Consider the following 17,000-nt stretch of genomic DNA (forward strand, 5'->3'; position numbering starts at 1 on the left):
GTTAAGCAGGACCGGAGGAAAAGTATGTGGGATTGCAGTTTGGCCACTCTATCTCTTTGTTAGTATTTGTTTCACATCTTTATATGAGATTTTTCATTAATCATTTAGATCACCTATATGGTCCACATTCTTCATTGTTTTGTCCCTTTTGTTAACTATCACTTACATCTGTCATCTTAACACTTTCTCTTCTTCAGTGTTTTATATATACATAAATAAATATTTTCGTCACCAACTGTGCTGGTTTCATCTTCGTTCTATTATCTTGTTCCGTTTATAGTCCTCTTCTCTTTTTTATTTATTGATGTATTTATTCAACATTACATAGTTTTAACGTTCGTTATTCGCTGTTTCCCAGCCAACAATCACTGCCAACAATCTCTTCCACACCTACCAGTATCATCCATTTCCGTCGATTTCTTGTTGCTGGTGATATTTTTGTGCCATTGGCTATCTTTCTCTGCCACAAGAAAATTTTTTTGGGACATTTCTGCGCCATCGGCGATCTTTTCTGCAGCACGCGCGATCTTTTTTGCGGCACGCGGGATCTTTTTTGCGGCACGCGCGATCTTTTTTTCGGCACGCGCGATCTCTGTTTTTGAGCAACGTGTGTTCTTTACCCCTGATCTGGACATACTTGCTTGGGCTGGTCAACTTTTTCCGTATTTTTCTTTCTATACCACATTATTTACATTCATTCCGGAAACATGCATTCACCGTAGCCAAACTGCAATCCCACATACTTTTCCTCCGGTCCTGCTTAACCTTTGGAATTATCCCTAAAGGGCTTACCTTAAAAGTTCCCATCTCCGGGTGCAATTCCTCCTTCCACTAATCTCTCCTGGACTTCCAGAACCTTCAATCCTTAGCCCTTACCCAACTTGTCCTGAATCTCTACACTACTTCATGTAACCACCACTCCCAACAGCTCCTATCTCTCTTCAAAGTCCTTCACCTCTCAAACCCTTGCTTGGAGAACACACTCAGGAACATCATCCTAGAAGCCAGCTGCAAACTTGAGCTCCATGCCACACACCACCTGAAAAAACTATCCACAGTGCTAGTGCAACACCTAAGAAGTGGGGTCCCTCTCCCTATCCATCACAAACACCAACCACAACAGAACCTTCAACAAACCCCCCTCATAGCCAACAAACCTAGCCTAGCCACCCTACTCAATCTCCCCATCCCAGCACATACCCCACACAGACCAAATCTCAATTATAACCACAGTCAAATGTCACATATCACTAGTCCCAATTCAGTCCTAATCCTCTCATCCAGATCCCTCTCTCCTCCAGAGACATCTGTTCTATCAAAAGGCTTAACCTTTAGTCCCACGCCTAAATTCAACCACACTGGCCTGGTTAAAGATCTCCTCTCATTCACCCGGAACCTCAACTGGAAATATCACTTCACTACCCAAACACAGCCCCCAAATACTAGACCCAGTGTTGAACCCTGTCTAGAACAGTTCCGACTGCCTTCCCAAAGGGATCCTCCTCCCCTCCCCCAAAACCATCCCTTGCAGACATTTCAGGAATTCCTCACATCCAGTGTTGCCTCCCAGTCCTTCTTGAAGAACATCCCGACAACCCCCAACATCACCCCAGCTGAATCCCGTGCCATTAAGGAGCTGAAAATAGACCACTCTATTGTCATCCTCCCGGCGGATAAAGGCTCCACAACTGTCGTACTTGACCGTGTGGAGTATGTGGCAGAAGGACTGCGTCAACTCTCCGACACCTCAACCTACAAAGCTGTTACCCAGGATCCCATTCCCTCCATCCAGACTGAGCTGCAAAAAATCCTAAAAATCCAAGGTCCCTCACAAGGCCTCACAACGGCTTCCATAGACTTACTCATTCCACCTGAGCCACGTACCCCTACCTTCTACCTACTACCCAAAATCCACAAAGAGAACCATCCTGGCCGTCCCATTGTAGCAGGCTTCAAAGCCCCAACCGAACGTGTCTCAGCTCTGGTAGACCAGCACCTCCAACCTATCACCCGCAGACTCCCATCCTACATCAAAGACACAAACCACTTCCTAGAGCGCCTCAAATCCATTCCCACTCCTCTCCCACCTGAAACCTTTCTTGTCACCATAGATGCTACATCCCTTTACACCAACATCCCACATACCCATGGTCTCTCTGCCCTTGAGCACTACCTCTCCCAACGCCCACCCGAAGATCTTCCAAAAACCTCGTTCCTTATCACACTTACCAACTCCATCCTCACCCATAACTACTTCACTTTTGAAGGCCAGACCTACAAACAAATCAGGGGAACGGCCATGGGAACCAGGATGGCTCCGTCCTATGCCAACCTCTTCATGGGCCGCATGGAGGAGGCTTTCCTGAAGACCCAACAGCTGCTTCCCCTGGCCTGGTATAGGTTTATAGATGACATCTTTGTGGTCTGGACTCATGGTGAAGAAACACTCCTTAATTTCCTCCATAACCTCAACTCCTTTTCGAATCTGAATTTCACCTGGTCCTTCTCCAAAACCCAAGCCACCTTCCTGGATGTTGACCTTCGTCTTGTTGAAGCTCACATCCACACCTCTGTCCATATCAAACCCACAAACAAACAACAGTACCTTCACTTTGATAGTTGCCATCCATTCCACATCAAACGCTCCCTTCCCTACAGCCTAGCTATTCGTGGCAAACGCATCTGCTCCAGTGATGAATCCCTCAACTATTACACCAATAAACTGACCAGTGCTTTCCTCTCCCGCAACTATCCTACAGACCTTGTCCACTAACAGATCTCCCGAGCAATACATTCCTCCCCGTCCAACAACAATGTTCCTACCCCCAGACCACACAGAAGCATCCCCCTTGTCACCCAATATTATCCTGGCCTCGAAAACATCAACAAATTACTCCGCCAGGGATATGACTTTCTCAAGTCAACCCCTGAAATGTGATCATCCCTTGACAAAATTCTCCCCACACCACCCAGAGTTGCCTTTCGTCGCCCCCCTAACCTCCGTAACATCCTTGTTAAACCCTACAATATTCCCAGACCACCTTCTCTACCCAGCGGTTCCTACCCCTGTAACCGACCCCGCTGCAAAACGTGCCCCATGCATCCCCCCACAACCACCTACTCCAGCCCCGCTACTGGTAAAACATACACAATTCAAGGCAGGGCCACGTGTGAAACTACACATGTCATTTATCAACTGACATGCCTGCACTGCACAGCCTTTTACATCGGCATGACAACAACTAAACTGGCTGAGCGCATGAACGGACACAGACGAACTGTCCGCCTCGGAGATGCCCAATACCCAGTAGCGGAGCATGCCCTCCAGCATAATTCTAGGGACCTAGGAACCTGCTACACCGTATGTGCCATTTGGCTTCTCCCACCCAACACCAGTCCCTCTGAACTGCGGAGATGGGAACTTGCACTCCAACACATCCTTTCATCCCGCCATCCCCCTGGACTGAACCTACGTTAAACAACCTCACTCCCATTTACTCTTCAGTCTTCTCCTCTTTCCCTTTCCTCTTTAGCCATTCAAGCATCTTTTCATCCTACATAGTTGTGTTTATCTTTATACTATATACCTCTTTACTTCTGTATGCATCCTCTTTGGTTTGAAGCTGGCACAGTACTTACAGTAGAATATCTTTGGCTTCCCTCTGACAACCATGCCTCCATCCTTGCTACCCTCCCTATTTTCCTTTCCCTGTTGCTTCATAGCCTGGGTTGTGAGTAACTGAATCCCCTTTCCCTTCTTCCCTTTCTTTCCCCTCTCTCCTCCCTGATGAAGGAACATTTGTTCCGAAAGCTAGGAATGTAATTTTCGGTTCTGTTTTATGTGTATCTATCGGCTGTACTGAGCTGAGGTAAGTACTGGCCAGCCACTCTATCTCTTTGTTAGTATTTGTTTCACAAAGTCATTGACAGAACAGTCTACAATTGTTCCGCCAGTTCTCAGTGTCCACCAGGCACAATATTTCGGCTAGCAACTCTGTCGCCATCATCAAGCGCATGGAAATCAGACTGTTCTGTCAACAAATACTTTAGGAGAAGTTAAAGAATCATTACGCAGGCATTTTTATGTAACACCATTAGCTGCTATTAAAGACACCTTTATTTGCTACCAATTTAAGTCTTTATGATCAACATCATGCAACATGCAGTATGCAGAGGGCACGCCATGTAATGTCAAAGAGTGTGGAAGTGGGGAAACATTATAAAAATGTGTAAATGCATTTTATCCTTTTGACAACAGTGCTACATAATGTCTTATTTTAATTTTAATTTTATTATTGGCACCAAAGCAGTAATATGCTGCTATTTAGCCTGCAACAACATTTTTTATGTGGCCTGATTACCAGAAAGATTGTAAATAGTAACAAAAAATGTTCATTTATTAGCAGCTCATAGTATTAGATGATAATGACTTTTTAAAAATATTTACAGTTTGTGAAGCACCACCAGTGAATAAAATAACAGATGTTATCCATAAATTGCAATCCATGAATTGTGAAGGCAAGTGTACATGTTTGAGGGGTTTAATGACAATATTATGAAATGATTAGATTGTTAATCACCATATATTGTAGATGTTGAGCTCCAGACAGGCACAACAAAAATATCACTAAACAAGTAAGCTTTATGTCAAAAGGCCTCTTCTGAAGTAGACACCACACACACACACACACACACACACACACACACACACACACACACACACACGAAACTCACACAGACTTGATTGCTGCTTCTGGGTGCCCAGAGACAGCAGTCGTGTGTGTGTGTGCGCGTGTGTGTGTGTGTGTGTTCTCTACTTCAGAAGAAGGCCTTTTGGCTGAAAGCTTCCTTATTTAGCAGTGTTTTGTCTGCGATTCAACGTCTCCACTATGTCGTGAATAGGAATCTATCCTGTTCATAATATAGTCATTTTTCCATCCCGGATTTCCCATTATTCATGTGGGAGACTGAGGATAAGATAATCACATACAATGGTAAGCTTTCCCTGATCACCACTGTAGGACCTAAAAATGTGGGCTGTGTGTTTCTCCTTACAAACAGTCAAGTACGGCCCCTGATAAAGAATTTTAGTGGGTTATTGCAGTGGATATCGATACTCATTTTTAGTTTGTGTCGTTGTATAGGGTGGACATCATCAGAAGAAAGATATATTGCTGTGAAAGCGATTTTCTGGATGCTGTCCAATTCTCAGTGGTGAAGAATGCACTGGGTGGCTGTCATTTATTAATGATGATCTTCTGAAGCAGGTCTATTAGTGTATTCTGTTTACAGAAACTTGGCTAACATTCCCTACAGATACTCTGATTCTGCATATTATGATGGATCATTCAGAATAAGAGATGTGAAATGTTCAATGAACATGTTATTTTAAACAGAACACTGAAAATGTTTCTCCACATACAGCTTAATTCCCAATACATTTTCAGTACCTGCTACACTGGAAGGTGTTTTGCCATTTGTTCTATAGGACAATATGTTCCTAGTGATTTCCATCCTTTTTTACATATGAAGAATATCTAATTAGGTGTTTTACCATTTGTTCTACAGGACAATTTGTTCCCAGTGATTTCCATCCTTTTTTATGCATGAAGAAATGACTGTCTCATTACTATTTTCAATTGATGAAAATGTGCAAAGAGCTGCCATGCACTGGTTTTAGTCCTAGGCAGAGATTTATGGCTGAGGAAGGCAAAAGTTGATCCCATCATATGAAATGTGTCTATTTTTTTTTAAGTGGTAAGCATACTGAGAAATACCTCAGTGATTGGTATATTAGCTTACACAAATGTTTCCAGCCAACAATGTTCTCTTTCTGTTTATAGCTTCATTTTCTGGAGGATCTTGATAATTAAATGTTTCCAAACAATCCATAAAAGGTTAACAGAAGAAACTAAATCCAGAATACTCAGGTTCAGTGCTAACACTGTATATAAACCATTCTTTATATTGATTTTATAAAAAATTATTTAGTTGCTACTTGCTTCTTCACAAGAAAGAGTAATCAAAAATGTAACTGTATACCAAGCAAAGACACATGAGACATACAAGAAAATGTACAGCATTATAAAAAAATAAATAAATGAGAAGTCAGCTCAATAATTCAGTGTCAAAACATACACAGAGGAAAGAATGTCAGTATGCACACATTTTATCAGTTAAACATGCCTGCACATGGAGAATCAAATTCACAGACACAGAGAGAAATAATCACAAGTTGCTGACCCACGGATTGCTTTGTTTGGAAGGGCTACTTGTAGTGTTCCCCTGAAAGCAGGTCTTAAACCTGCTCCTACCATTATTGTTGTTGTTGTTGTTGTTGTGGTCTTCAGTCCTGAGACTGGTTTGATGCAGCTCTCCATGCTACCCTATCCTGTGCAAGCTTCTTCATCTCCCAGTACTTACTGCAACCTACATCCTTCTGGATCTGCTTAGTGTATTGATCTCTTGGTCTCCCTCTACGATTTTTACCCTCCACGCTGCCCTCCAATGCTAAATTTGTGATCCCTTGATGCCTCAGTACATGTCCTACTAACCGGTCCCTTCTTTTTGTCAAGTTGTGCCACAAACTCCTCTTTTCCCCAATTCTATTCAATACTTCATCATTAGTTATGTGATCTACCCATCTAATCTTCAGCATTCTTCTATAGCACCACATTTTGAAAGCTTCTATTCTCTTCTTGTCCAAGCTATTTATCGTCCACGTTTCGCTTCCATACATGGCTACACTCCATACAAATACTTTCAGAAATGACTTCCTGACACTTAAATCTATAATCGATGTTAACAAATTTCTCTTCTTCAGAAATGCTTTCCTTGCCATTGCCAGTCTGCATTTTATATTTTATCTACTTCGACTATAATCAGTTATTTTGCTCCCCAAATAGCAAAACTCATTTACTACTTTAAGTGTCTCATTTTCTAATCTAATTCCCTCAGCATCACCTGACTTGACTACATTCCATTATCCTCGTTTTGCTTTTGTTGATGTTCATCTTATATCCTCCTTTCAAGACACTGTCCATTCCGTTCAACTGCTCTTCCAAGTCCTTTGCTGTCTCTGATAGAATTACAATGTCATCGGTGAACCTCAAAGTTTTTATTTCTTCTCCATGGATTTTAATACCTACTATGAATTTTTCTTTTGTTTCCTTTACTGCTTGCTCAATATACAGATTGAATAACATTGGGGAGAGGCTACAACCCTGTCTCACTCCCTTCCCAACAACTGCTTCTCTTTCATGCCCCTCGACTCTTATAACTTCCATCTGGTTTCTGTACAAATTGTAAATAGCCTTTTGCTCCCTGTATTTTACCCCTGCCACCTTTAAAATTTGAAAGAGAGTATTCCAGTCAACTAACATTATTAGCTTATATAAAAGCATGATTTATCAGTACAGTATTTTACTTAACTCTTACTTGAAAATATTCCTCAGGCTTGTTTCTCCCAAATAAACTTTTTTGACAGCTGTCACAGCATAGGCAGTTCCTCTGCAGAGACCCATATCTGTTCTGGTACCAAATTCTTCTTCATTCAGAACCTAAATGTGACAGAAGAAATAAACTGACATTTAACAAAACTGTCTTCTATTAAGTTGAATTTTTAAAAAATAAATTACAGAATTTGCTGTATTGGTCACATTGTATTATATTTGAGTAGTTAAGCAGTTTCAGCTCTACAGACATCATAATCATCATGTGATCTATAAGACGAAAAAATAACAAAGGTATTTCAGCCTTTGCATCAAATGAACATATTCTACATAAACAAAAGAAAGTAAGTTTATCACCTTACAAGACAGCAACGCAAAGGACACATGGTTGGTGACTGAAGTGATTAATGATATATGTGCTTAATGACATGCTCTTGGGTGTTCATACGAGTTGTTAATTCCATTATTCTGTACAATATTTCAATAAGCTCCAGTTACCTCCTTCAGGTGCTGTGATGTGTTTAACACATACATACTGCTTTGACACCAATCAACCTCTGAAATATTGTTTGTGTTACAACACTATTTACAACTATGTTTGATTTCTGGTGCCCACTTAACTCTTTGGTAATTATTTGTTTTTTTAGTTTTATAGGTTTTCTGTGAAACATTCTGTCAGTCTCACTGTGGGAGCATGCACTTGGGTGTTTGTGTGGTTGTGTGTGTGAATCTGTGTTACTTTGACAGAAAAAAAGAGTACGAGCTTGAAAGCTAGTATGAATACTGTTGTCTGGTACATGTGTCGATAGCTCACACATTAGTCTGCTATAATTGACTGGTTGCCTTTCCCTTATTAAGCAATCGCTCAGCATTTCCACTCTGATATATGAGATGACCAATGTTAACAGAAAAGATCTGCTGAATTATACATCTGTTTACAAAGGATCAATACAACATTAATTTGTCACTTATTTGTATATTTATGACCTTATTTCATGTGGTGTGACCGCCAGACACCACACTTGCTAGGTGGTAGCCTTTAAATCGGCCGCGGTCCGTTAGTATACGTCGGACCCGCGTGTCGCTACTATCAGTGACTGTAGACCGAGTGCCGCCACACGGCAGGTCTAGAGAGACTTCCTAGCACTCGCCCCAGTTGTACAACCGACTTTGCTAGCGATGGTTTACTGACAAAATACGCTCTCATTTGCTGAGACGATAGTTAGCACAGCCTTCAGCTACATCATTTGCTACGACCTAGCAAGGCGCCAGTACCAGTTACTATTGATACTGTAATAATGTACCGTCAAGAGTGATGTTCACCATTTATGGATTAAAGTTAAGTATTCCACCAGCTACATCCGTTTTTTCTAGTCTAATTTCCTTGTCCTGTTCCAGACCTCACACCAGCCTGCGTGAGCTAAAACGCGTGCCTTTCGGCTGCCTCTAGTCACCCGGTGTTGGCTCTCCTGCCAACCCACAACATTGGCGATGAGGCAACACTGCGTTCGTAACTATACTGCCCTGAATTACTTGTGTAATGGCTTCGCCACCATCTCCAGATGTACTGTCCGAATTTTATCGCTTACAGAATCAGCAGACGCAGGCCTTACTGGATGCCCTTGGACAGCTCATCCAGGGTCAACGTGCAATGCAAAACGATGCGGCAGCCGCCGCTCCACAGCTAACGCAGCTACACCACGCAGTTGCACCAACTTTTCATCCTTTTGATGCTGCACTGGAAAGCTGGACGGAGTGGTCACGCCAATTTGGATTCCATCTCGCTGCCTACAGAATTCAAGGTAATGAGCGGCAGCCTTTTTTATTATCTTCCGTCGGGGTGACCACGTACCGTGTGATAGTCAAATTATTTCACCGACACGACGTAGCTACTCTGTCCTACGACGAAATTTTGTCTGCATTAGATGCAAATTTCAAAGAATCAGTCAATGTAGTTGCCAAACGGTATACCTTCTTTCGTACAAAACGCACAGCAGGTGAGACTAATAGGGACTGAGTTGCAACCTTGCAAGGCCTTACTAGGGATTGTGCTTTTGAGTGTCAATGTGAACTCCCTTATTCAGATACTATGGTGCATGATGCAATTGCACAGAACGTTTCTGATGTTCGTATACGGGAACAGATTTTGAAACTAGTCAATCCCTCTCTTCAACAAGTAATGGACATATTGGATCGGCAGGACACAATTGACTTTGCTCAGGAATCATTTGAAACTTCGCCACCCGTATGTCAGGTTAACCGGCCCGCCAGGCGAGCTGCACGGAACAGTAAACAGTCCTCGCACCTGACTGCGCTGCTGCCGCCAGGCTCTCAGCCATGTGTACCGCGCCGGCAAGCAAATGCAGTGCTAAAATCATGCCCGCGGTGTGCTAGTGAGAATTTGCGTGAGAATTGCCCATCACGCCAAGCTATTTGCTTTTACTGTAATAAAAAAGGACATGTTCAAAGTGTTTGCCAGAAAAAGCTCAGATCGGAAACTCAAAATCATTCCCGGCCCTCTGCTTCGCGCCGGAATCGGAATCGAACCAAGGATACTAAGGCACGCGACACTTCACCCATGGAAATTCATGTAGTTCATGCCACTCCGCCCAGTGCCACTCTCTCTAACGGTGACTGTGTTCGTCCCACAAATAGTGTGCATCGACGTCGCCGGCACTCCCGTCAAGTAGCAAGTGATTTTGTACCAGTGTCGGTTCACGTTGCACGAGACAGTCGCTCTTGTCGTCAGCAGGACAATAAACTTTTTGTAGACTTGGACATTAACGGCAAAGTGATACCATTCCAGCTCGATACCAGGGCTGCAGTTTCACTGACCACTAAAGACACTTACACACTGCTGGGCACACCTCCGTTGCGTGCCGCAACTGCTAAGTTAACTAGCTATTCGGCTCACCAGATCCCTGTGTTAGGACAGTGCAGCCTTCTTGCAACATACAAGGGACAAACAAAACTTGTGTCATTTTATGTCCTTCGTTCTTCTTCTGCAGTGAACTTGTTTGGTTTCGATTTATTTCAGTTGTTTAACTTGACTATAGTAAATCAGGTCCTATCAGTGAACCAGACCATGCCTTCAGACAGTGTTTCTCGTCTATGTGAAGAATTTGCAGACATTTTTGCACTGGGCCTCAGTTGCGCTAAGAACTATAAAGCACATTTCGAACTGAAAGTAAATGTGCAACCGAAGTTTTTCAGAGCGCGCAAAGTTCCCCACGCACTGCGTGATGAGGTCGCAAAAACATTACACGATTTGGAATCACAAGGTGTAATTGAATGTGTGCAGGCTTCTCTCTGGGCATCACCCTTAGTAATTTTGCAAAAACCTTCTGGAAAATTGAGACTTTGTGTGGACTTCAAGGCAACAGTGAATCCACAACTAGTGACTGCAACTTTTCCTTTACCCCACCTGGAAGATCTTTTTGACAAACTGTGCCCGGGTAAATATTTTTCGAAGTTGGACCTAGCAGATGCGTACTTGCACATACCGGTGGGCAAAGAATCCCAGCGCGTTTTGGTGGTTAACACGCATCTTGGTTTGTATCGATTCAAACGACTGCCATTCGGGTGTGCATCCGCCCCTGCATTGTTTCAGCAATATCTACAAACTGTTAGTGCGTCGGTCCCTACTGCAGCAAACTTCTGGACGATATTGTGATCTCCGGAAAGACGGAAGAAGAACATTTAGCCAATCTCAGAACATTATTTCAGGTCTTGTGACAAAATGGTATTTGCTTGCGGAAGGACAAATGTGTGTTTTTTGCTCGTGACTTACCCTATCTGGGACATGTACTCAATGCCCAAGGCATACATCCCAGTCCAGAGCACCTCCATGCCATGCAAGACTTGCCTTTGCCGCAGAATTTGAAGCAGTTACAGAGTGTGCTGGGAAAAATAAATTACTATAACAAATTTGTTCCCCATGCCTCTTCCATTTCAGCTCCGCTTCATCGCTTATGCCGTAAAGGTGTTCCGTTCGTCTGGACGACGGAATGCGAACGCGCCTTTCGCCAGTTGAAATCGGCGTTGCTTTCCAATACTTGCCTTATGCCATTCGATCCCTGGAAGCCCCTTTTATTGATGGTGGATGCATTGGATTTCGGGATCAGTGCTGTGCTTGCGCACAAAGATGGATCTCACGATCGCCCTATTGACTTTGCGTCCAAATTGCTCTTGTCTGTGCAAAGAAATTATTCACAGATCGAGAAAGAAGCATTGGCTCTCGTATTTGGTGTTACAAAGTTTCATGATTTCTTATATGGTCGTCACTTTACCATCATCACCGACCACAAACCTTTGACATGGCTTTTTCATCCCACCAAGCCTGTACCTCCATGTACAGCGCAGAAATTCATTCGCTGGTCTATTTTCCTCTCGCAGTACCGCTACGACATCTTGTATCGGTCCACTGCTAAGCACGGAAACGCCGATGCGTTGTCCCGTTTGCCTGTTGCTGAGGATAGATCATTCGATTCTTCCGAACTTGCTTGCATGTTCATTGATTCGGAAACCGATGACGTGGTCGAATCATTTCCGATAGATTTTCGTCGTGTAGCTACAGCCACAGCTGCCAACCCTGTCCTTGCTACCATTCAGCGTTTTGTTGCTACTCAATGGCCCTTGTCAAAGTCACGGATCGGGGATCCGTTGGTTCGCTGATTTTTTGCTCACCAGGGGAGACTTTTTGTACGATGTGGTGTTTTGCTGTTGCGTTCTGATAATGATCAGTCCAGGGTCATGGTCCCACGTTCGTTACAGTCCTCTGTCTTACAGCTTCTCCACCAAGGACATTGGGGTATAGTGAGAACAAAACAACTTGCTCATCAGCACTGTACTTGGTTCGGAATCGATGCTGCGATTACGAATGTGCTCTTCTTGCATGGTGTGTGCCAAACAACAATCAGCACCACCGTGGAAATTTTTTGCATGGCCAAAAGCCACTTCCCCTTGGCAATGCTTACACATCGATTTTGCTGGTCCATTCTGGAATGCTCTATGGTTGGTTGTGGTAGATTCATTCAGTAATTTTCCTTTTGTTGTCCGGATGTCTTCCACGACGTCATCTGCCACCATCCAAGCATTATCCGCTATCTTTTGCATTGAAGGTCTTCCATAGACTATTGTTTCCGACAATGGGCCACAATTCATGTCCGCAGAATTTCAGTCATTCTGCAAGGCCAATGGTATTCAACATCTGACGTCCGCGCTGTTTTCGCCACAGTCAAACGGTGCCGCTGAACGATTGGTCAGGACTTTCAAGTCACAGATGTTGAAGTTGAAAGAGTCGCATTCTCGGGAGGGCGCATGATTGCTCTTTTTGTCCTCGTATCGCTCTCAGCCCTGAGATGGTCGCTCGCCGGCTGAGTTGCTCCACGGTCACCCTCATCGAACCTTGATGTCTTTGCTACATCCGCCGCATCAGGTTCCTGTGCAGCGGCAGACACTTGCTTTTGCCCCAAGCGATGTTGTCTACTACCGCCACTATCGAGATTCACGGCGTTGGCTCGAAGGGCGCGTTCTTCGCTGCCTCGGCCGCGCTATGTATCTGGTTTTGGGGGCCTCTGGTGAGGTGCGTGGGCATCTCAATCAGCTGCGCCTCTGTCGTCGCACGGGATCTGCCGCTCCCCATCTGCTTTCAGTGATGGTGCCATCGGGTCAGCGCCCTGGGGTCCCATCTACTGGCTCACCTCAGCCCCCAGGTGTTACCGATGCTGCCTTCCATTTTGCCCCATGGCGATGCGCCGCCGCCTGTTCTCCCGCTGGCGACGCCTGCAGTGGACGCGTCGCTGCAACCACCGGGCACCTCCCTAGGTCACGTGCCGCCAATCGCTTCCCGTGACCAGTTGTCCTCCGAGATGGAACTCTTGCCCGCTCCGGACCATATGTCGTCTTCGCCATTCGGGTGCCCCGGCCCGATGGAGGTCGACCCTTCGGCCCCTCCTGTCTCTCTACGGGCGCATACACTGCTTGTTGGCGTGCACCCTGGAGCAGGTTTTCAGGTGTTTCCTAGCTCCCCGCGGTCCGAATGGCAGGGTGCGGGTGGCACAGCCTCGCCTGTTGTTAGGCTCCCCACCTCGTCGCATACGTCAACATGGGGTCCTCCCCACAGCAGGCGGAAGCCTTATGCCATAACTGTACGCCAATTTGCGGGGGAGGCATGTGGTGTCACTGCCAGACACCACACTTGCTAGGTGGTAGCCTTTAAATCAGCCACGGTCCGTTAGTATACGTCGGACCCGTGTGTCGCTACTATCAGTGATTGTAGACCGAGCGCCGCCACACGGCAGGTCTAGAGAGAATTCCTAGCACTCGCCCCAGTTGTACAACTGACTTTGCTAGCGATGGTTCACTGACAAAATACGCTCTCATTTGCCGAGACAATAGTTAGCATAGTCTTCAGCTACGTCATTTGCTACGACCTAGCAAGGCACCAGTACCAGTTACTATTGATACTGTAATAATGTACCATCAAGAGCGATGTTCACCATTTATGGATTAAAGTTAAGTATTCCACCAGCTACATCCGTTTTTTCTAAAGTCTAATTTCCTTGTCCTGTTCCAGACCTCACGCCAGCCTGCGTAAGCTAAAACGCGTGCCTTTCGGCTTCCTCTAGTCACCCGGTGTTGGCTCTCCTGCCAGCCCACAACATTTCAATTTTCAACTTATGTATGAAAATCACTTCTTAACCAAACAATCGAAAGTCCAGGTTGGAATATCAACAGTTATGGAAAGGACAGACTGCTACTCACACAAAGATGACATGTTGAGTTGCAGACAGGCATAACGAAAAGACATTAAGTTTTCTGTCAAAACCTTCATCAGAAAAGAAAAACACACACTCACACAAGTTAGCATGCCTCAGACACACAGAACTGCTGTCTCTAGCTGTTCAGTCCAGATTGAAACTGCAACTTGTTGAATGGGAACAACAGCCCATAGTGTAGTGGAAAAGGGGGGAGATAGCCAGGTATGGATAGGGAAAGAAGAACCAGTGCAGCTGGTAAAGCAAGCAGGGACTAGATGTGGCAGACATGACTATGTGGTGCAGTGTCGGGAAGCTGTGGGGAGAGAGGGAAGGGATAAAAAGGGAGCAGAAAGAAGAGGAGCAAGGAAGGGGAAAAGATCTGTGGGTGCATTGACAGATAGCAGTGCACAATGAGGGTGAGGGGACGTGAGTTGGGAGGAGATGATTGACAGAGGGGGTGCAAATGGTTGGGTGGTGGGTGTGGGGACAGTAGGTTACTATAGGTTGAGGCCAGGATGATTTCGGGAGTGAAGAATGTACTGTGTGGATAACTGTGCAGATGTTAGGTTGGTTACTTCTGGCCAGTCCTTGTAATTACTGAGAGGAATCACATATCAGAATATAAGAAAGTGTAGTTAAAAATTAGATTTGTTGCCAAATTTTATATATATAGAGTGCAATGGTTAACTTACAAACATAAAAGAGGTGTAAATTAATAACATATAAAAGCATACATGCATGTTAAATATAGGAGCAGTAATGTAAAATATATCTGAAAGTACAAAGTACAAGCAAAAGAAACATAGGTATGCTGAGGAGGTGGCTGTTCAAGATGACACTTATAATTTTCTCAATTGCATAAGCAGTCCATCAGCATGCAGCAGCCATAGAATGGACAGTGGTACAGGCACCCCATAAGCTTCCTGTGTGGGATGACTAAAGTACACGCAAAAGAAACATAGATATGCTGAGGAGGTGGTTGTTCAAGACGACACTTACAATTTTCTCTATTGCATAAGCAGTCCATCAGCATGCAGCAGCCATAGAATGGACAGTGGTACAGGCACTCCATAAGCTTCCTGTGTACTGGAAACAACTGTCTCATGTTGGTAATCGTGGCCTGTGCAGATGTCATTGCCACCAAGTAGTTTACAGTATAAGGGTGGAAGGTTATGGCAGGAACAAAACTGTGACTATATACCAAGACATATAGTAAAAACGAAAACAATCATTTATTGATAAAATTATTTAATAGGATAGATAAAAAATCTACTCATCAAGTTTTTGGAGCCAGTGGAGCCTTCTTCAGGCAGAAGGGTTGAAGAGGAAGGAAGAAGGGTGAAGGAAAAGGACTGGAGAGGTCTATGAAAAGGCGTAGGTTTTGGGAAAGTCACCCAGAACCGCGGGGGGAACTTTCCCTGCAATACATCCTACGTTCCCATAACCCTCCTGGTCTCAACCTTCGTTTGTCGCTGTCCTCACCCATCCAGCCCTTTCCCTCCTACCATTCCAACACTACACAGTCATCATTCCACCACCACACCCAGTCTTTTAATTAATTAATTAATTAATTAATTTATTTATTTATTTCTCTCCTTTTCCGCTACTTCCTCCCATCCCACCACTCCCCACCTCTTCCCTGACCACCGCCTAACCTGCAGCACTTCACTGTCCACCATCCCCACCATACTATCCCTCCCCCCTCCCCACCCCACCCCAGCCTCCTCCTTACCCCCACCCAGTTGCCACTCCCAATACACACTGGTGCTGCTGCTCACAGTGTGGTTTCGGTTGCCTGAGACTGCAGTCGTGTGTGTGTGTGTGTGTGACTGCAGTCGTGTGTGTGTGTGTGTGTGTGTGTGTGTGTGTGTGTGTGTGTGTGTGTGTGCATGCATGCGTGTATTTGTTTCTATTGTTGATGAAGGCCATTGGCTGAAAGCTTTAATTGTGAAAGTCTTTTTGTTGTGCCTATCTGTGACTCAGCATCTCCACTATATGGTGAGTAGCAACTTTCCTTTTCATAATATTGTTACATTCCATCCTGGGTTTTCCATTGTTTGATTTTTGCATGATGGCTTTTTTTCGATCCTAACCCAGTGCTGTTCTCCTTTGTCGCTATTTTCTTTTGCATCACTATACTCTAGTCTGTCCTCTTTCTCCTCTTTCCTGTATTTTTCTTGTTGCCTTACAAGCCACACTGCATGCTCTACTTACGAGTCACACTGTATCAACTGTCTTGGCCGCGCACAACACACAGCTACGAGACCACGCTGATTGTAGGTGCAGTATCTTATGTCCTATGCTACTCCCGCCAATATAATTAATCCTATTCTTTCAAAATGATCTCTCACCCTGTGTCGTTTCCTGTATTTTTGCGAGTTTACTCCCGCACCTTTCCAGTGCCACATGATATTGTATTTCATCTAATGAACCCCTCCCCCAACCCCCACACTTTCTCCATTCTATCCCAGTTCGCACCCACTAATTTCACCATCCAGTCACATCTGCCAACCCCCTTCTCCACACTTATAAACCCTCAGACATGCTACCCACAGTAAAATACATATATATTAGTTATTCTTTACATTAATCCTTGTACCTTCTCGCCAATTTTAGTGAATTTCGGGATATCGCTATCGTCGACTCCCCCAGATTTTGTCTTGTTTCTCCTTTTTGCATTCATTTCACCTTTTTTGTGAATTTTCACGCATATTTGGGTGTATTTTTGCAAAATTTTTCAGACGTTATTGTATATTATTTATATAATTTTCCGCATTTTTCCACCACC

At 44.3% G+C, this 17,000-nt stretch overlaps 1 protein-coding gene across 2 annotated transcripts in view; it reads right to left on the reverse strand.

Moving 5' to 3' along the window:
• The window catches only part of LOC126161452 (calpain-5-like), a 323,178-nt gene that overhangs the window by 135,535 nt on the left and 170,643 nt on the right, over positions 1-17,000 (reverse strand). For both annotated transcript variants that reach the window (XM_049917273.1, XM_049917272.1), the window contains exon 6: positions 7,438-7,559. In XM_049917273.1, the coding sequence (XP_049773230.1) occupies positions 7,438-7,559 (122 nt within the window). The remainder of the gene's footprint in view (positions 1-7,437; positions 7,560-17,000) is intronic.

The sequence above is a fragment of the Schistocerca cancellata genome, chromosome 2, assembly GCF_023864275.1.
Source record: "Schistocerca cancellata isolate TAMUIC-IGC-003103 chromosome 2, iqSchCanc2.1, whole genome shotgun sequence".
NCBI lineage: Eukaryota > Metazoa > Arthropoda > Insecta > Orthoptera > Acrididae > Schistocerca > Schistocerca cancellata.